This window comes from Sorghum bicolor, chromosome 1 (assembly GCF_000003195.3).
Source record: "Sorghum bicolor cultivar BTx623 chromosome 1, Sorghum_bicolor_NCBIv3, whole genome shotgun sequence".
Lineage (NCBI taxonomy): Eukaryota > Viridiplantae > Streptophyta > Magnoliopsida > Poales > Poaceae > Sorghum > Sorghum bicolor.
Genome location: NC_012870.2, coordinates 68,408,366 through 68,423,677, shown reverse-complemented (window position 1 = coordinate 68,423,677; position 15,312 = coordinate 68,408,366). Strand labels below are relative to the sequence as shown.

The 15,312-nt window shown below is 47.6% G+C and overlaps 2 protein-coding genes and 1 pseudogene across 2 annotated transcripts; 2 read left to right on the top strand and 1 right to left on the bottom strand.

Annotated features, from left to right (window-relative positions):
* LOC8081088 (replication protein A 70 kDa DNA-binding subunit B) lies at positions 175-2,168 on the top strand. Its single transcript, XM_002467944.2, has 7 exons — positions 175-182; positions 698-822; positions 913-993; positions 1,078-1,208; positions 1,432-1,592; positions 1,667-1,787; positions 1,936-2,168. The coding sequence occupies exons 1-7, from the start codon at positions 175-177 to the stop codon at positions 1,969-1,971; spliced, it is 663 nt and encodes a 220-aa protein (XP_002467989.2). The 3' UTR covers positions 1,972-2,168.
* Positions 2,527-4,533, top strand: LOC8084007 (WAS/WASL-interacting protein family member 1). Its single transcript, XM_002467943.2, has one exon. The coding sequence runs from the start codon at positions 3,009-3,011 to the stop codon at positions 4,122-4,124; it is 1,116 nt and encodes a 371-aa protein (XP_002467988.1). The 5' UTR covers positions 2,527-3,008; the 3' UTR covers positions 4,125-4,533.
* Positions 11,256-14,922, bottom strand: LOC8084006 (annotated as a pseudogene).

Sequence of the window (15,312 nt, the reverse complement as noted above, 5' to 3'; positions counted from 1 at the left end):
GCTTTTGCCCTGCATGACATGGTTTCAGAAGTTTTTACCTCTGTCATAGGGAATACTATGGCCGTTTCTACTTGTAATTCAATCAAGACTTCCCTGTGTCTGCTGCTACAATGCATTTAAAAGGGAGGAAAGCATTGTGTTATGCCTCCCTCGCTCACATTGTGGTGCGTTGCGATGGACCTGTAAGTGTCAGAATAATGTGGCTGGCCTGGATAAATCGGCGTGGCATTATAGCATAATGTGACAGGTCAAGCCGGTATGTCAGAATTATTGGAATGCAGTTGGTTTTATTTCTTCAGGTTTGATGTAATGTTTCATTGCTCTGTGTTACTTCAGATATTGTAGATGTGGTTCAGAGCGTATCTCCCACACTCAGTGTAAGTATCACTTGATCTTTTACCAGGTCAGAATACAATTACAGTGATGTTGCTTATAATTTCTCAACTCACAGATTTAAGTCCATAAAAATGTCTCAAATTAATTCTCTTAAGTTTTGCCATATCTATCTAAACTTTATATTTTGTGATCTAAATTTAATATAGATTAATGAAACAATATTGGCAGTACTAGATTAATTATTTAAAATAATAATAATTTCATAATTTAAAATTCTTTCGATTTAAGATTATTTTTTATAGATATTATTTCTAATAAAGAAATTATCTGTTCCTAATTGACTCATTTCATTTCTTGGCAGTGGCAAAACTGTTAGTATTTCTCTTTGGGATGATCTTGCTACTACGACTGGCCAAGAGCTTTTGGACATGGTTGACAGTTCTCCCGTCATTGCGATGAAGAGCCTAAAAGTATCTGACTTCCAAGGTATGTCATCTAATCTCTGTTCAATCTTCTTCCTGGAAATAAGTCACTCAAAGTGTCGTGATAACTGTGGTGCTGAAATTTGTCTTGTAGGTGTGTCTCTTTCAACTATAGGCAAAAGTACTCTTGCGATTAATCCAGACCTACCTGAGGCTCAGAATCTTAAATCATGGTAGTACTTTCCTGAATGATGTGAGCTTGTTGTATGTTTTTAATAAGTATAGTATGCTTAGACTCGTACAAAATATGTCAAATAGGTTGACTCTAAAGGCAAAGATACTTCACTGGCACCAATTGGTGCAGAAATGGGTGCCACACGGAAGTCCATGTATTCTGATAGAATTTTTCTGTCTCACATCACCAGCGATCCTGCTATGGGCCAGGAAAAGGTACTATCCTGAATATTCACTGAAATATGATAGTACTCCCTCCGTTCTAAACTATAAGTCACTTTGACTTTTTTAGCATTATGTGTAGATGCATAACAAAATGGATGAACAAAAAAAGTCAAAACGACTTAGAATTTGGAACAGAGGAAGTACTATTTATATCTTTTAACGGGGGGATTGCAAATTTGGAGAAGCCCCAATTTGACTTGTTTTTGCTTTGCAGCCTGTTTTCTTCAGTTTGAATGCCATCATAAGCCACATCAAGCCTGAGCAGCATATGTGGTATCGTGCTTGCAAGACCTGCTGCAACAAGGTGACTGAAGCTTTTGGTTCTGGATACTGGTCTGAGAGATGCAACAAGAATGCCTCTGAATGCTCACTTAGGTAAAATCGTTAGCAGAAGCCTGCCATTATTATCTATTTGGTGCCAAATCTGATTGCTTCCCTTCGTCCTTCAGATACATCATGGTCATCAAGGTTTCTGATCCCAATGGTGAGGCATGGGTTTCCGTGTTCAACGAACATGCAGAGAAGATCATTGGCTACAGCGCTGACGAGCTTGATCGGATCAGGAAAGAGGTAAATTCTGCAATTTGAGTAGAGCAAATACTCTGGCTTGACAGTATTGAATTTCTGCTGTTTCCTTGTTTGCCTACTGAATGAGCTTGACAGCTTATTTACCTATGAGCTTGACAGCTTGTTTGCCTCCTGAATTCATTGTTTGCAGAGAAGATCATTGACAACATTAAATCCACTTTCATGACATGGTTTCTGAAGTTTTTACCTTTGTCATAGGCAACTCTATAGCCATTTGTACTCGTAGTTCAATCCAAGAGTTCCCTGCGTCTGCTGCAACAATGCATTTACAAGGGAGGAAAAATAAAGCATTGATAGTGTAATTAAATAAACTGTTACTAAATGTATTTTGTTCATTTAGTTATACTAGAGAAGAACCACGGATATCCATTTGAAGCATCGTCTCCATCCTTAAGCATTGTGTTGTGCCTCCCACGTTCACGTTGTGGTGCGTTGCGATGGACCTGTAAGTGTCAGAATAATGTGGCTGGTGGCCTGCATAAACCGGCGTGGCATTATAGCGCGACCAGATCTTTTCATGGGCTCGCCGACAGGTCAAGCTGGACGTGGTCGAGTGAGGCCAGGTCTACGGGTCTAGTAGGCGCTAGAACCCATCATATATTGTCCTGCATTATTTGCTCAGATTATCAGGATCCTGTCTTGAAAATGATTTTTCGTTAGATGTTCACGATTATAAGATACTATAAGTGTACCTTACTAGCCTACTAGGTGTTCCAGTATGAACTTCCTCGACTAACAGTTGCGTTGCATGCATAATCTCTTGTCACACCGGCAGGAAGTCTTGACAGTTTGCATCTGTTGAGCTAGGAAGGAGTTTAAAGGCGCGCTCTGGTGTGTATGCCACGTCCCAAATGGTCACGTCACGTCAGTATGTGTGAGTCTTAATAATCGGTAGTTTCCGGGCCGACCCGTTCGGCTGTGGCTGACGCCGCCTCACCCCCGCCGATCAGCCATGGCCGATTCCCCATCCCATCGCCACGCCCCTCTTCTTCTGTTCCGGACAGTTACCACCGCTCCTATTCCATTCTTCTCCATTTATTTATAACCTCTCCCCTCCATCCTCTCTCCAGCCTCTCCCAGTTCCCAGTTTCCCACCACCTCCACCGCCACTTCACCGCACTCCGCACCGAAGTCAACCCGGCGCAAGGAGCACGAACAGCCCAGCGGAGCAAGCGCAAACCGAACCGCAGGCGCAGGCAGGCCATGGACGATGACATCGACAGCACCTGCTCCACCCCGTTCGCCAGCGCGCCGTCCAGCCCGGGACGTCCCCACTCCATCGGCGGCGGCGGCGGAGGAGGAGGAGGCTACTTCTTCAGCGCGCCGGCCAGCCCCATCCACCACCTCCTCCTCTCGACCTCGTGCTCGGCCTCCGCGACCCCCGGCGCCGGTGGTGGGCGTGGGTGCGCGGGCGACGCGGAGTTCGAGTTCGGCGGGCCTGGCGGGCCCATGATCTCCGCCGACGAGCTCTTCCACAACGGCCAGATCCGCCCGCTCACCCTGCCCCCGCTCCCGGATCTCGACCCCGGAAGCGACGACGACGACGACTGCGGCGGCGTGGGCGGCCGCACGTCGGCGCGCGGCCGCGACCTCACGCCCCGGAGCGCGTCCGTGCACCGCCGCGCGCGGTCCATGTCCCCGCTCCGCAGCGCGTCGCCGCGGCTCAAGCTGATCAATGCGCTCGTCCCGGCGCCGGATCTCGGCCCCGTTCCCGACGCCACGGGGACGCACGGTGGGGAGGCCGCGCCGCCGGTCACCGCCTCGTCCCGCTCGTCCTCGTCCTCCTCCACGTCGTCGTCGTCCTCGTCCGGTACGTCGTCGGCGCGCGGGTCCCGGCGGTGGGTGTTCATCAGGGACATGCTCCTCCACCGCAGCAAGAGCGAGCCAGGTAGCAGCAGCAGCGCCCACTCGCGCGACGCCAACCCCGGGGCGCCGCCCGCCGCCGGCGCTAACAACAAGCCCGAACGAGCCTGGCCGTTCCCGCCGGCCTGGGTAGCCAGGGACAGACTCGCCGCGAGGCTCCGCCCCTCTCGCGCGCCGCCAGCGGCGACGGAGGCCGCTGGTGGTCCCGGCGGCGGCGAGGATGCGGCCCGGCCGCGGGCGCAGGGCAGGAGTGGCCGCCGGCGACGTTCGACCACGGTGGCGGCGGCGCACGAGAGGCTGTACGCTGCGCCGAACCGCGCGCAGGCGGAGGAGATGCGGCGGCGCACGTTCCTTCCCTACCGGCAGGGCCTCCTGGGCTGCCTGGGCTTCAGCTCCCGCGGCTACGGCGCTCTCCACGGCCTCACCAAAACCCTCAACCCCGTATTCTCCCGGTGAAAAGTCGCCGTCAAAAGGCTCCCAGGAAAAAAAGAGAGTATAACGAAAGAAAATCAGAGATCAGACCAGGCGGAGCTTGAGAAAAAAGGTGTTGAGCCGATTTGATTAGCCACCTGTTCGTCATGTTCATGTAATGTATGCGAGCATTTTTTTTTTATCTTGGTTGTTTTGTGTGCGTTCTGTATAGCGGTAATGTTGAGTTCGGAGTGGAAGGTAGTTTGGCGATGGTCACGTCAAGCAGAGCATCTGGATAGAGAGGCAGACATGCAATGCAATTCGATAAATATGGCGCGAAAGCAGTCGCTGGCGCCTTTTCTGTGTGCTGTGCGTGGTAGTGTGCCCAAGTATAAAGCATGTACTATTGCTGCAGCATCTTCAAAGCAAATCGCACTACAACAGATTTGTACTAGTACGTACGGAGTATACTACAGTACGTCTCGCTCCTTAAGCTCGTAGTTGCGTCCACGTTACCACGTAGCAACAAGGTAGAGTTATCCAGCTTATGAAGCAGCTTGTGTCCGACGGCCAACACGTCGTAGAATACATGTATTGTTACTGGGGCTGGTATACTGTATACGTACGTCGTACTGGTCGTAGCTCTTTTCTAGCTGGGCGTGGTCGTAGTTGTGCGTTTTTTTCTTTTTTCTGCTCGAGAGACGTACAGCAAGCACTGCAACCGTCTTTGCACCTCCTTTACGCCGCCCTCGCTTTTCGGATCCGGTACGGTACGAACAAAAAGGATAGGCACACGTAGCGCTAGTCCTCCTTTCCTTGGGTTCTTCTCCAACAATCACAGACACTGGCACGACGCCATCGGCATCGGCAGGAGGATCATCCGTACCATTCCCTCGCGTCAACATCGTGCATCTCCTTTCCCGTCGTCAAGGCTCCGATGGATCGATCGATCGGACGTCGATGCCAGTAGATCCGGCAGCTGCGCTCGGATGGCAAGCACTGCAGTCTGCAGCATCGGCATGGGCATGGCGCCGCGCCGGCGCCGCCGCCGATGCGGCAGTGCGACGAGCTGATGGTGCGGGAACGGATGGTCCGTGCATAAATAAATGTGCAGGCACATGGGCGGGAGCCCGCGGAGGGGCCTCGCGTGCGCACGTGCTGTGTCGGGCTCGGCTGGTGGCCGCCTCGTCCTCCGCCCTCTGCCTGCATCACTGGGGACGGACGTTTCGAGATCCGGGACGCGCGTGCGGACAAAAACGGACACGGCCCCGCGGCCCGACCGCCTCGCCACGTCGCTGACGTGTGGGCACTCCCGCACAGCGTTGTTTGCTCGCTGCCATCCCGGTCCCAGCGGACATAAGTAGGTCAGGCCTTCATTCCTTCTAAAAACAAAAAACTTTTCAAGCATATTTAATTTTGCAGCACATATATAAAATATTAAATATTGATAGAAGAATAACTGTTTATACAATTTATGTATAATTTGTAAGATGTATATTTTAAACCTATTAGTCTATAATTATCTTGCTATAATAACTCAAAAAATGTTCATAAGAAGACTAAACAAGGCATAACAAGTGTGTCAAGTCATAACACATGTACAACTACAAAATTTGTACTATACTATTTGTCATGTCTAAACTATAGATGGCAACGAGCACATTACCTGCGGGTGCGAGATATATAGACCCGCACTCGCGGGTTGAATTCCAAACCCGCACCCGTAACCCGCCACAGGTAGAAGTCTACACCCACGCCCATACCCGCGGGCACAAAATACTCGCAGGCGTACATATGAACATGCATAATAATAAATTAATAATACATACATAGATTATAGAAAGGAGTTTAAGTATGGAAATCAAAACTACCTAGCATTATACCAACATAAAAATGTTCTCTTATATATAAATAGATATGAGTGAGGAAATCATAAAACTACGATGCTTTCTTTATATATAGTATAAGAAGGGACCTACATATCATGAGGTTGGAGCAGGTGTGTGGGTTTGTGGACATGGGTACAAGTTTTCCATGGCCATAAGTTTTTATCCGTTGGGTTCAACTACAAACCTGCGGGCACAATGTTGTACCTGCACCCTTATCCTATCGGGTTTTTACCCGCGGGTAATGTGTACCCGTTCCTATCTTTAGTCATAACACATTTTTTTACCTCTGGCATGTGAGGTCGTGTTTAGATCCGAAAAGTTTTTCGATTTTGACACTGTAGCATTTTCGTTTTTATTTGACAAACATTGTTTAATCATTGAGTAACTAGGCTTAAAAGATTCGTCTCGCGATTTACAGTCAAACTGTGTAATTAGTTTTTGTTTTCATCTATATTTAATGCTCCATGAATGTGGCGCAAGATTCGATGTGACAAGAAATCTTGAAAATTTTTAGTTTTTGAGATGAACTAAACAAAGCTGAAGTCTAGAAAAATCATCAATGCTTATATGTCGGTTATTTACCAATTTAGTCAAACTTAGATAAGCTAAAGTGTAGAGATATATGGCTAGAAGTGAAACACCCCCTATAAAAAGCACCTTCTTTTAAGCCAGTATTTGATGTCACATGTAGCAGAAAGATGCTAAAAACTTTTAAGCTAGCAGGAAGACAATAGCTAAGCTCTTCGGACGGGTGACATATCTCGTCTATCTCTAGAAGATAAAAATATGTGTGAAGAACACTTACATATGAGACAATATTATGATATGACATCTAGTAGTTGATACTTAATCATTCTTATGTATTGAAAGTGCTCTAAACGTAGACCAATCTAGATCCGCGCCTTCATCATTATTACAGGTGTACACGCTGCCTTTTATATTTGCTAATATGTGGTAGAAACATGAGAAACCCCAAAAAAGTCTCAATCACTTGGAAAATATTATTCATATGTAAAATTTGAAATGCGAGCTCAAGCTAAAAACACCATATGAAAACAACAAATTTCATACGCCTGCGCACTAGATGATGGGCAAGTAACTATCACTATTGAACTTTTTTCTTTACAGTAAATGGTTGACTTTTTTGCCTAAAAAGCCACAGGAAAGAGGATCGCCCGGCATATATTAACAGCGAAGAAAAGCAACATACAACAACATATACCAAATAAAGACAACACACTATAGCTAAGGTATCTAAACTTGTTCGACTATGTCATTCTGGTCCCTAAACTTAGAAATCTTCTATATAGATCCTCAAACTTGTTCACTTGTGTTATCTCGGTCCCTAAACATATTTTTAAGTCTCATCTGGATCAAATTAGAATGAATCTACAAACTCTAGATCCAAAAATAACTCATAACTTTTTCATATGAACTCAAATGAAGATAAATTGTAGCAAGCAACGAGATCTATAACTTTGTAGTTAAATTTTTTTAAAATTAAACTCATTTAGGGTCACAAAATATTTTTTGGAAGTTTATAGATTTTAAAATTTAAAATTTAAAATAAATTTTATGGCACTAAAGGACTTCAAATAAAAACCTTTTTAAGTACAAATTTGTAGATCAAGTTGAGGACTACAACTTTGATATAAAGTTTGTCTTCATTCGAGTTCATATGAAAAGATATGAATTATTTTTTGATATAGAGTTTTTAGATCGCTTTGTTTTGACCCCAGATAACACTTAAAACCAAGTTTAGGGACCGGGGTGATACAATTGAACAAATTTGAGGACTTAAACGAGTGTTTTTAAGTTTAGTGACCGAGATGATACTAACGAACAAGTTCAAAAACCTAAACGGTCGATTTGAAAATTTAGAGGCCGAGATGACACAACAATACAAGTTTAGATACTGGTGGTGGACTTTACTCTTCTGTGCATGCACGGAGCCAATAGTGGGGCTAGGGGGCTCCATCCCCCCCCCCCTACCGCTGTTGAGCCAGGGAGTTTCTAGTGCTTTTTTTAAAATTTTAAACACAAATATATTAGGTAAGATGAGCTGAGACCTTTATTTCTTATGATATATTTTGTGAATTTCATCCTTGATTGATATTTTTAATATAAAACTACTTCCATGTAGTTGTTGTTTTCATTCACGAAGACTGAAACAACTTCTTTGCTGATGTTGTAGGTCTGCGCTTGAATCATGTGGTCACATATGTTGTGGACTCTTGGGTCAGTTTATGAATGTATAATGTGAGTTCCCGTCCCTCCTTTACAAATTCCTCGAATCCAAACACTACTCCCTATGTATTTCTTACGTTTTTTTCTTTCCTGTGTTTGATAAGAACTCTCCATGTTCGCTTCAATAAAAATTGGCTTATGTTGTTACTTATGCTAATTTATTATTAGAGAAAAACATTGTCCGTTCATAAAAAATACTGTTGAGTAGTTACGAAGAACAGGGCCCACATATTCCTTCAGTCCAAATATACCCTCAACGTGTGTATTATATTTACCCTTCAAAACGGTACAAGTACATGCATATATGTGCCAGTTAACATCAGAGGCAAACATATATGGAAGTATTATTCATTCAACGGGTTACGTAGCAGTCTGCAGCGCAAACAGCGACTTTTTTTTTTCCTACGACACGATGCATACATTGCACCTCAGAGTAGCAACAGTCACCAACCAAAGCCGAAGCAGTAGCCCCCTGGAACAGCATGTTGATGAGTTTGCCGCTATTCGCGTTGCGATATGATCAACGCCAGGTGACAAATTTTAATGATGGCATTGAGCAGTCGAGGCCGGTGAGCGATCCAATTCGATGGTCCATCAGCATCAGACGACGATCGATGGCGCCCAAAATCCCAAATAATGGTTGGAACAAGCTCGCGCATTAGCCAGCGACACGCCGAGAAGCAGCCGCTGCTACATCATCGATCACGCATCATCATCCACGACCGTCGATGTCGATATATGTGAAAGCAAAGCATGCATGCATGCACGGACGACGCGTTGGTTGAGGAGGTGAGACGTCATGGATAGATCAGAGGCTCATTCATGTGGAAGCATGTGATGTCTGGCTCTCCCCGGCCGCAAGCTGACAAGCGCGTGGTGGGCACTGCGCACTGCTGCTGCCGCTGCTGCAGCGGCGATTGGTCCCAGGCTCTCGTACGCAGTAGTAGGCACGCACAATTATTCGGCCATCTGAAGATGCATGCAATACAGCGGCAGGCAGCGAGCGAGCGAGTACATCTTGGCTAGATCGATCGATCGATGGCCAAATAATTGCGCAACGAACCTTAGGTTGAGCGAGCTCATCATCGTCTGCCTTTCCACACTTCACTTTCGATCGAGCCTATTCAGACGCAGCATCTTAGGTAGCTAGGCAGGAGAATGTACCGTGGCAAATCAACTGACAGACGCAGATCGTGGCAAAACGTTTGTCGATGCATCCATGGCCTTGTTCAGTTCGCAAAAACTTGTGAAAAACGACACTGTAGCACTTTCGTTTTTATTTGACAAACATTGTCCAATTATAGAGTAACTAAGCTCAAAAGATTCATCTCGCGGTTTACAGATGAACTGTGCAAATAGTTTTTGTTTTCATGTATATTTAATGCTCCATGCATGTACCGCAAGATTCGATGTGACGGGGAATCTTGAAAAATTTTGCGAACTAAACAAGGCCATGGATGCATCGATCTGCAGCGCCTGCAGATGGCAACGGCGGCAGCGACAGATTGCCACCCGTTTCTGTGCCAAACCTGAGAAATCTGACGCCGGGAACACTCCGATCGAGCAGGACGTTTCGATCGGTCTGCCCCCGGCCGTGCCGGGCAAGCCCAGCCCGCACAGCCGCGGACACTGACCGGCCACCGAACGCCGCCCGGAATACAAGGCAGGCAGTTCGCGCGGAGTTGGGTTTGGATCGGCACAGGGCGCGGGCACTGGCGGTGTGCAGTGCCGGGCGAGACCTGACGCGACGGGAGAACGTGCTGGATCGGCCAGAGCCGTCGTGGCTTGTGGAATGTCCCTGTGACTGATCCGCGACACCTTCCTTCATTTGCCCGTCGTCGTGTGTCCCGTGCTGCTGCTGCTTGATATGATCGTCTAGCGAGCAAGTCGTGTGGTCTCTTCTCTCCTGAATTCCGTGGCTGTGCGTTGACTAAAGGCAATAAGGCCTTGTTTAGTTTCGAAAAGTGAAAATTTTTCAGTACTGTAGCACTTTCGTTTGTTTGTGACAAATATTATCAAATTATGGACTAACTAGGATCAAAAGATTCGTCTCGTGATTTACAGCTAAACTGTGTAATTAGTTTTTATTTTCGTCTATATTTAATGTTTCATGCATGTGTCACAAGATTCGATGTGACGGGGAATCTTGAAAACTTTTTGGTTTTTCAGGGTGAACTAAACAAGGTCTAAGTGAAATGCTTGGTGAATGGTTACCCACGTCGACCGCGAACGCGTCGTCGGCGAGATGCACTGTGACTCTGTGGGCCGCAAAAGAACATATATTAGCATTATTAGAGAGGGCATGCGCAGCACCTGATGTTCTGATCTGAGCTAACACTAGTAGAGGAGGTTTATATATTCGGTATTCCTAATCAGAAGGAAAAGGAGGATCTTATGACGGAGGGACAAATCCGCTGAGCAGAGCTTATCCGGTTGTACACATGCGCACGGTCCCAATTAACCTGCTCCAACCCTTTTCGCGTCTACACGGAACCCATGTGAGATGGACGCAGGCCACAGCTGTAAATTGTGCTGTGAAAGTTCGGCAGATCCCTTCAGCCGAAGATGATTCAGGCATTCATTCAGCTTCGAGACAGTGCAGCGGTGCTCATACGCTAGCTCTGTCAAGGGTCTTCGCACACAGTACATTCTTCCAACGAGGAGATCAGAAGGAACATTTTCATCCCTGTTCGCAAAAAGCCAAAGCACAGACTGCCAAACAGGATATATATACAGCAACGTCAACTGCTGCGCTTTGATTGGTCTTCATCACTTCACTGAGAGATGCACGAGCACCTGGTTATACTACCCTTTACATGCCAATGCCATGCATCATGCAACTCTCTGCTCTCTATTCTACAGTACAGTACATGTGAAGAAGAAAAGGGTCGGTCCATGCACGAAACAGCACCTGGTCATGACGAGCGAAAAACAAAAAATCTACAAAAGCTGTACACACGAACAACACCTAGCTGCGTTGCGTCGATCATATGGCCATCTACCTGGTTGGTCTGATCGGTCCGGTCCGGTGACGGAACTGTCAGAACGAGTCGGACAGGAGCCAAGTCTCCAACGCCTCCAGCTCGTGTTCGTCCGTGGTGCAGGCCGCATCAGCAGCCTGCGGCTCGTGTTCGTCCGGGCCAGCAGCCTGCGGCTGCGCGGCCTGCTGCACCTCCGTGCTAGGCCCGCCCCATATATGGGCCGCGAAGCCATCCCAGCCCATGTAGAACAGGTCGTCCACCTGGGCCTCACCAATAGACATGAGGGCGTCTGTGTCGCTCTCGGCCTCCCAGATGTCCCTGGGCTCTATCGGGTCCAGCTCCCACGGCCCAGTCGCGTCCTCGCTGAAGGGCCCCTCGAATCCGGATCCAGGTCGCGCCCCGTCGCTGTGCACCGCCGACGTCGCCGCGGTGGCCGGGCTAGACGCGCCTTTCGCATTGCCGGACTCCGGTTCGGGCTCAGGGTCCGGCTGATTGCTCTTGGTGGTCTTGCTGCAGCTGGTGGCGCTCTTCGATCGGCGACCGGCCCGTGGCCGGGGTCCTGCCGCCACGCCGCTTGTCGTCGCTGCGCAGCTTGCTCGTGTCGATGGTGACGGTGTTGTCCGACCCGGCGGTGTATTTTTTTTTCCCCCGCGGAACGTGTGGATCTGGCGGCTGAGGTGCGAGTTCCAGTGGTTCTTGATCTCGTTGTCTGTTCGTCCGGGGAGGTTGCCGACGATCAGGGACCACCTGCATGCAGACATCGGAGCAAATACAACGTAATTACAAATCGCAAGGACGATGATGACTGACTGCTTGTTTGACAATTGACGGCTCCGTGTGTTTACACGGCACAGCAAAATAGGACAACCGAAATAGTTCACGCGAAACGAAGGCGACACTTCACTGGCTGGCTACAGTGCGTGGCGTCCTTTGTGTGCATGGCATGCGTACGTGCGTGACTGTTCGTACGCGGGTTGACTGGACTCGGTTCCTAGTCTTCCTTCTGATTGAGTCCTTGAGTAGCAATGAAGTCAGGACGCTGAACAAGCTCATGGTTTCGTATTGGTACTTTCAGCTGATACTGTTTTTCAAAGAGTTTTGTGTACTGTACTAAAAGATTTAGCTAAAGATATAATGAACAGGTGCATCCCATGTTTTGAGGAGATTATTAGTGATCTGCTGTAATATTTTACTAAAAAGGTTAAAAATACTAATATTGGGTACCCTAATTCTATCTTATTGGAGGATTTGTATTGGAGAGGTGGTGGAGATGCTCCTAGGTCAATTTCAATGGTGAGTTTGAACTCCTAGTTTTCAACACATAAAATATTGACATAAAACGAGATTCTCTCACAGTGCAAAGTTTTATTGTACGGTTTCATAACTTATTTTACTATTTTTCCTCTCATCTCTACATTTTCTTCTCATCCATCTCTTCTCGCATGAAGCCGAGCTCCTCAACAGAGGTTTCATCCTCGTTTCATGGTGTTGGAAACGCTGCCCCACTTGTTTCATGGTCATGCAATGAATTCCTTCTCTCTCCTCCTTGTTTCATACAGTTTGCTGATGTGGCATCCTCTTAAATGTGTATGAAACCTCCCATGAAACCCAATAGAGGTTTCATGAAAGTTTCATGCATATTAAATATGCTTAACTATATTGATGAAAAGAGAGGTGATGAGAGTTTTATGCGAGTAGAAATAGTTTCATGGAGACAAAACTTTCCGGTACTATTTTCAAAATACAACTATTTTAAAAACTGATCTATAAAACTCTTATTGAGACTGATCTTAATACCACATTATATATGCGATTTGCAATGAGCACTGGCGCGCGGGCATCCTGACATTTTGCCATGCATGCACATACACGTGGCCTCGTAATCACACGCACCTGACAGCACAGTAACCTTCACACGCAGCACGCCGTTTTGGCTGCTTCTGGCACACGTACGGGCGTACGGCAACTTTAGCGCCACATGCAGTGTGCCCTGACCTTTTGGGCTCCCGGGGGGTTTAATTAATGTCGGCCCATACTGTTTTTCGGCCTTGTTTAAGAGGTGAAATTTTTTTTGGATTTTACTACTGTAGCAATTTCGTTTGTTTGTGGTAAATATTATCTAATTATGGACTAATTAGTATCAAAAGATTCGTCTCGTGATTTATAGGTAAACTATGTAATTAGTTTTTGATTTCGTCTAAATTTAATGCTTTATGTATGTGCCGCAAGATTCGATGTAATGAGAAATATTGTCCAATCATAACTGAAGTTTAAATGATTCATCTTATAAATTACTCTCAAAGCTGTGATGGCGAGCTACTCATATCATCATTTGCCACTGCATTCTTGGGCAGCGACCTCCAGGATCCCTCGCCGTGCTCTGCAATGTAGTTGGCGAGTACCTGGTCCTCCTCCGCCGTCCACCACCTCGCACGTTTGAGCCCCACCTTCTCGCAACACGGCGCCGCGCGGGCGCCGTGGCCGTCAGCTCTGGTTTCCCGGCCGCTGATCACACTGTAGTAGACCTAGCCCCGATCGAGCGACCCCGGCGGCGTAGTCGCTGTTCACTCTCACTCGCACTAGCTCCCACTACTGCGCACGGTTAGCACAGGTCGCGTACGTGCGTCGTCCAAGGGAGTTGGTGTCCCTCTCCTTGCGCCGCGCGGAAGGGCGCCGGACACACGCTGCTCTCAGCTCGCAGTGCGTGTTGTGTGTGTGCATGGCTATTGATGAGGCCACGCGCCACGGCCGGCCATAATATAGCAGCGGCGCGGGACGGAGTACGCTAGCGCCTTACAGGTAGACCTGGAACTAGATTAACATCTCCTCGTCCGATTAATCCAGTCCAAAAGAAGTCTAGCTAAAAAGAGAGACACGCATGTGATCCAAACCACTGTGACTGTGACGCGTAGAATATATACTCAGGGCCAGTTTGATCTCACCCAATAACTAAGATTTAGCTAGGGGTGTTTAGATCCTACAGCTCATTAAAAACCTTGAAAATTTAGCCGGTGCATCCAAACAGGACCTCAGTCTAATAATCCAATCCGTCACCACATCCATCCAGTAGTCCGATCCAATGCAATCATCCAAATACTCGCCATATGAGTGCACGTCGGTGAGCGAGCTCGTGCTGCTCGGCCCCTCCCGACGTTTTTTTTTTCCTTCTGAAACCAATCTTCCCGACGGCCGGTGGGCCTGTGCCCCTATAGCACCTCGGCGGCCGTGCCTGTGCTCCCACGTCCTTGTTTGGCTGCACCCCAGCAGGCTGTGCCCCCGTCGGCGCTCTTCGTGGCAGGCCACACCACCGCCGGCGGGCCGCGCTCCCTTGTCCCCATCGGCAGAACGATTGATCAGCCGGAATGATTCTGATTCCTTGTCTTATTCGGCGATAACTGTTGAATGAGCCCCAAGTCAAGTGGTGAGCGAGTACATACCGTACGTGTGGCTGTGGCTGCTGGGCGCGGGGCACGCAATGTGCGGTGGGCGCCGTGGCGCGAGGCTGCACCACCGTCCGCTCGATCACGCCGCCTCCCCGAGCGACCAACCGTACCTACCTTTTTCAGCGGCGCCCCCCGCCCTTTTACGTTGCCTCCTGACTCCTGTTATGCTATACATACTGTACATAGTACGAGTACTGGAACCTGTAGCAAATGTACCAGCACTGTTACTGCACATCAGTAGCAACGTGGAGTGCTCCGCTACTGATGATCGATCGACGACCATAGCCGCGTACGTACACTATGATTTTCGCCTTGTTTAGTTTGCAAAATTTTTTGCGTTTGGCTACCGTAGTACTTTCGTTTTTATTTGACAATTATTGTCCAATTATGGACTAACTAGACTCAAAAGATTCGTCTCGTAAATTACAGGTAAACTATGCAATTAATTATCTTTTTTATCTATATTTAATGCTCCATACATGTACCGCAAGATTTAATGTGACGATGAATTTTGAAAAATTTTGTCAACTAGACAAGGCCCTTGACTCCCCTCGTCTGGCAACATTTCCTTGCATTGCACGCACGTCTGGCTGGGATCAATGGCACACAAAAAAAATAGGAATCGGATCGGCCGCTTGCAGTGCAGGTGCATTGTACCTTGTCCAGTCAAATC

What these genes read in the sequence shown, in the direction of transcription:
- LOC8081088 (XM_002467944.2), top strand. An exon ending in AAAAGTATCTGACTTCCAAG is followed by an intron (nt 823 to 912) that starts GTATGTCATCTA and finishes TTTGTCTTGTAG; the next exon opens with GTGTGTCTCTTTCAACTATA. An exon ending in CTGCTATGGGCCAGGAAAAG is followed by an intron (nt 1,209 to 1,431) that starts GTACTATCCTGA and finishes TTTGCTTTGCAG; the next exon opens with CCTGTTTTCTTCAGTTTGAA.
- LOC8084007 (XM_002467943.2), top strand. Translation starts at nt 3,009, where the DNA reads ATGGACGATGACATCGACAGCACCTGCTCCACCCCGTTCGCCAGCGCG.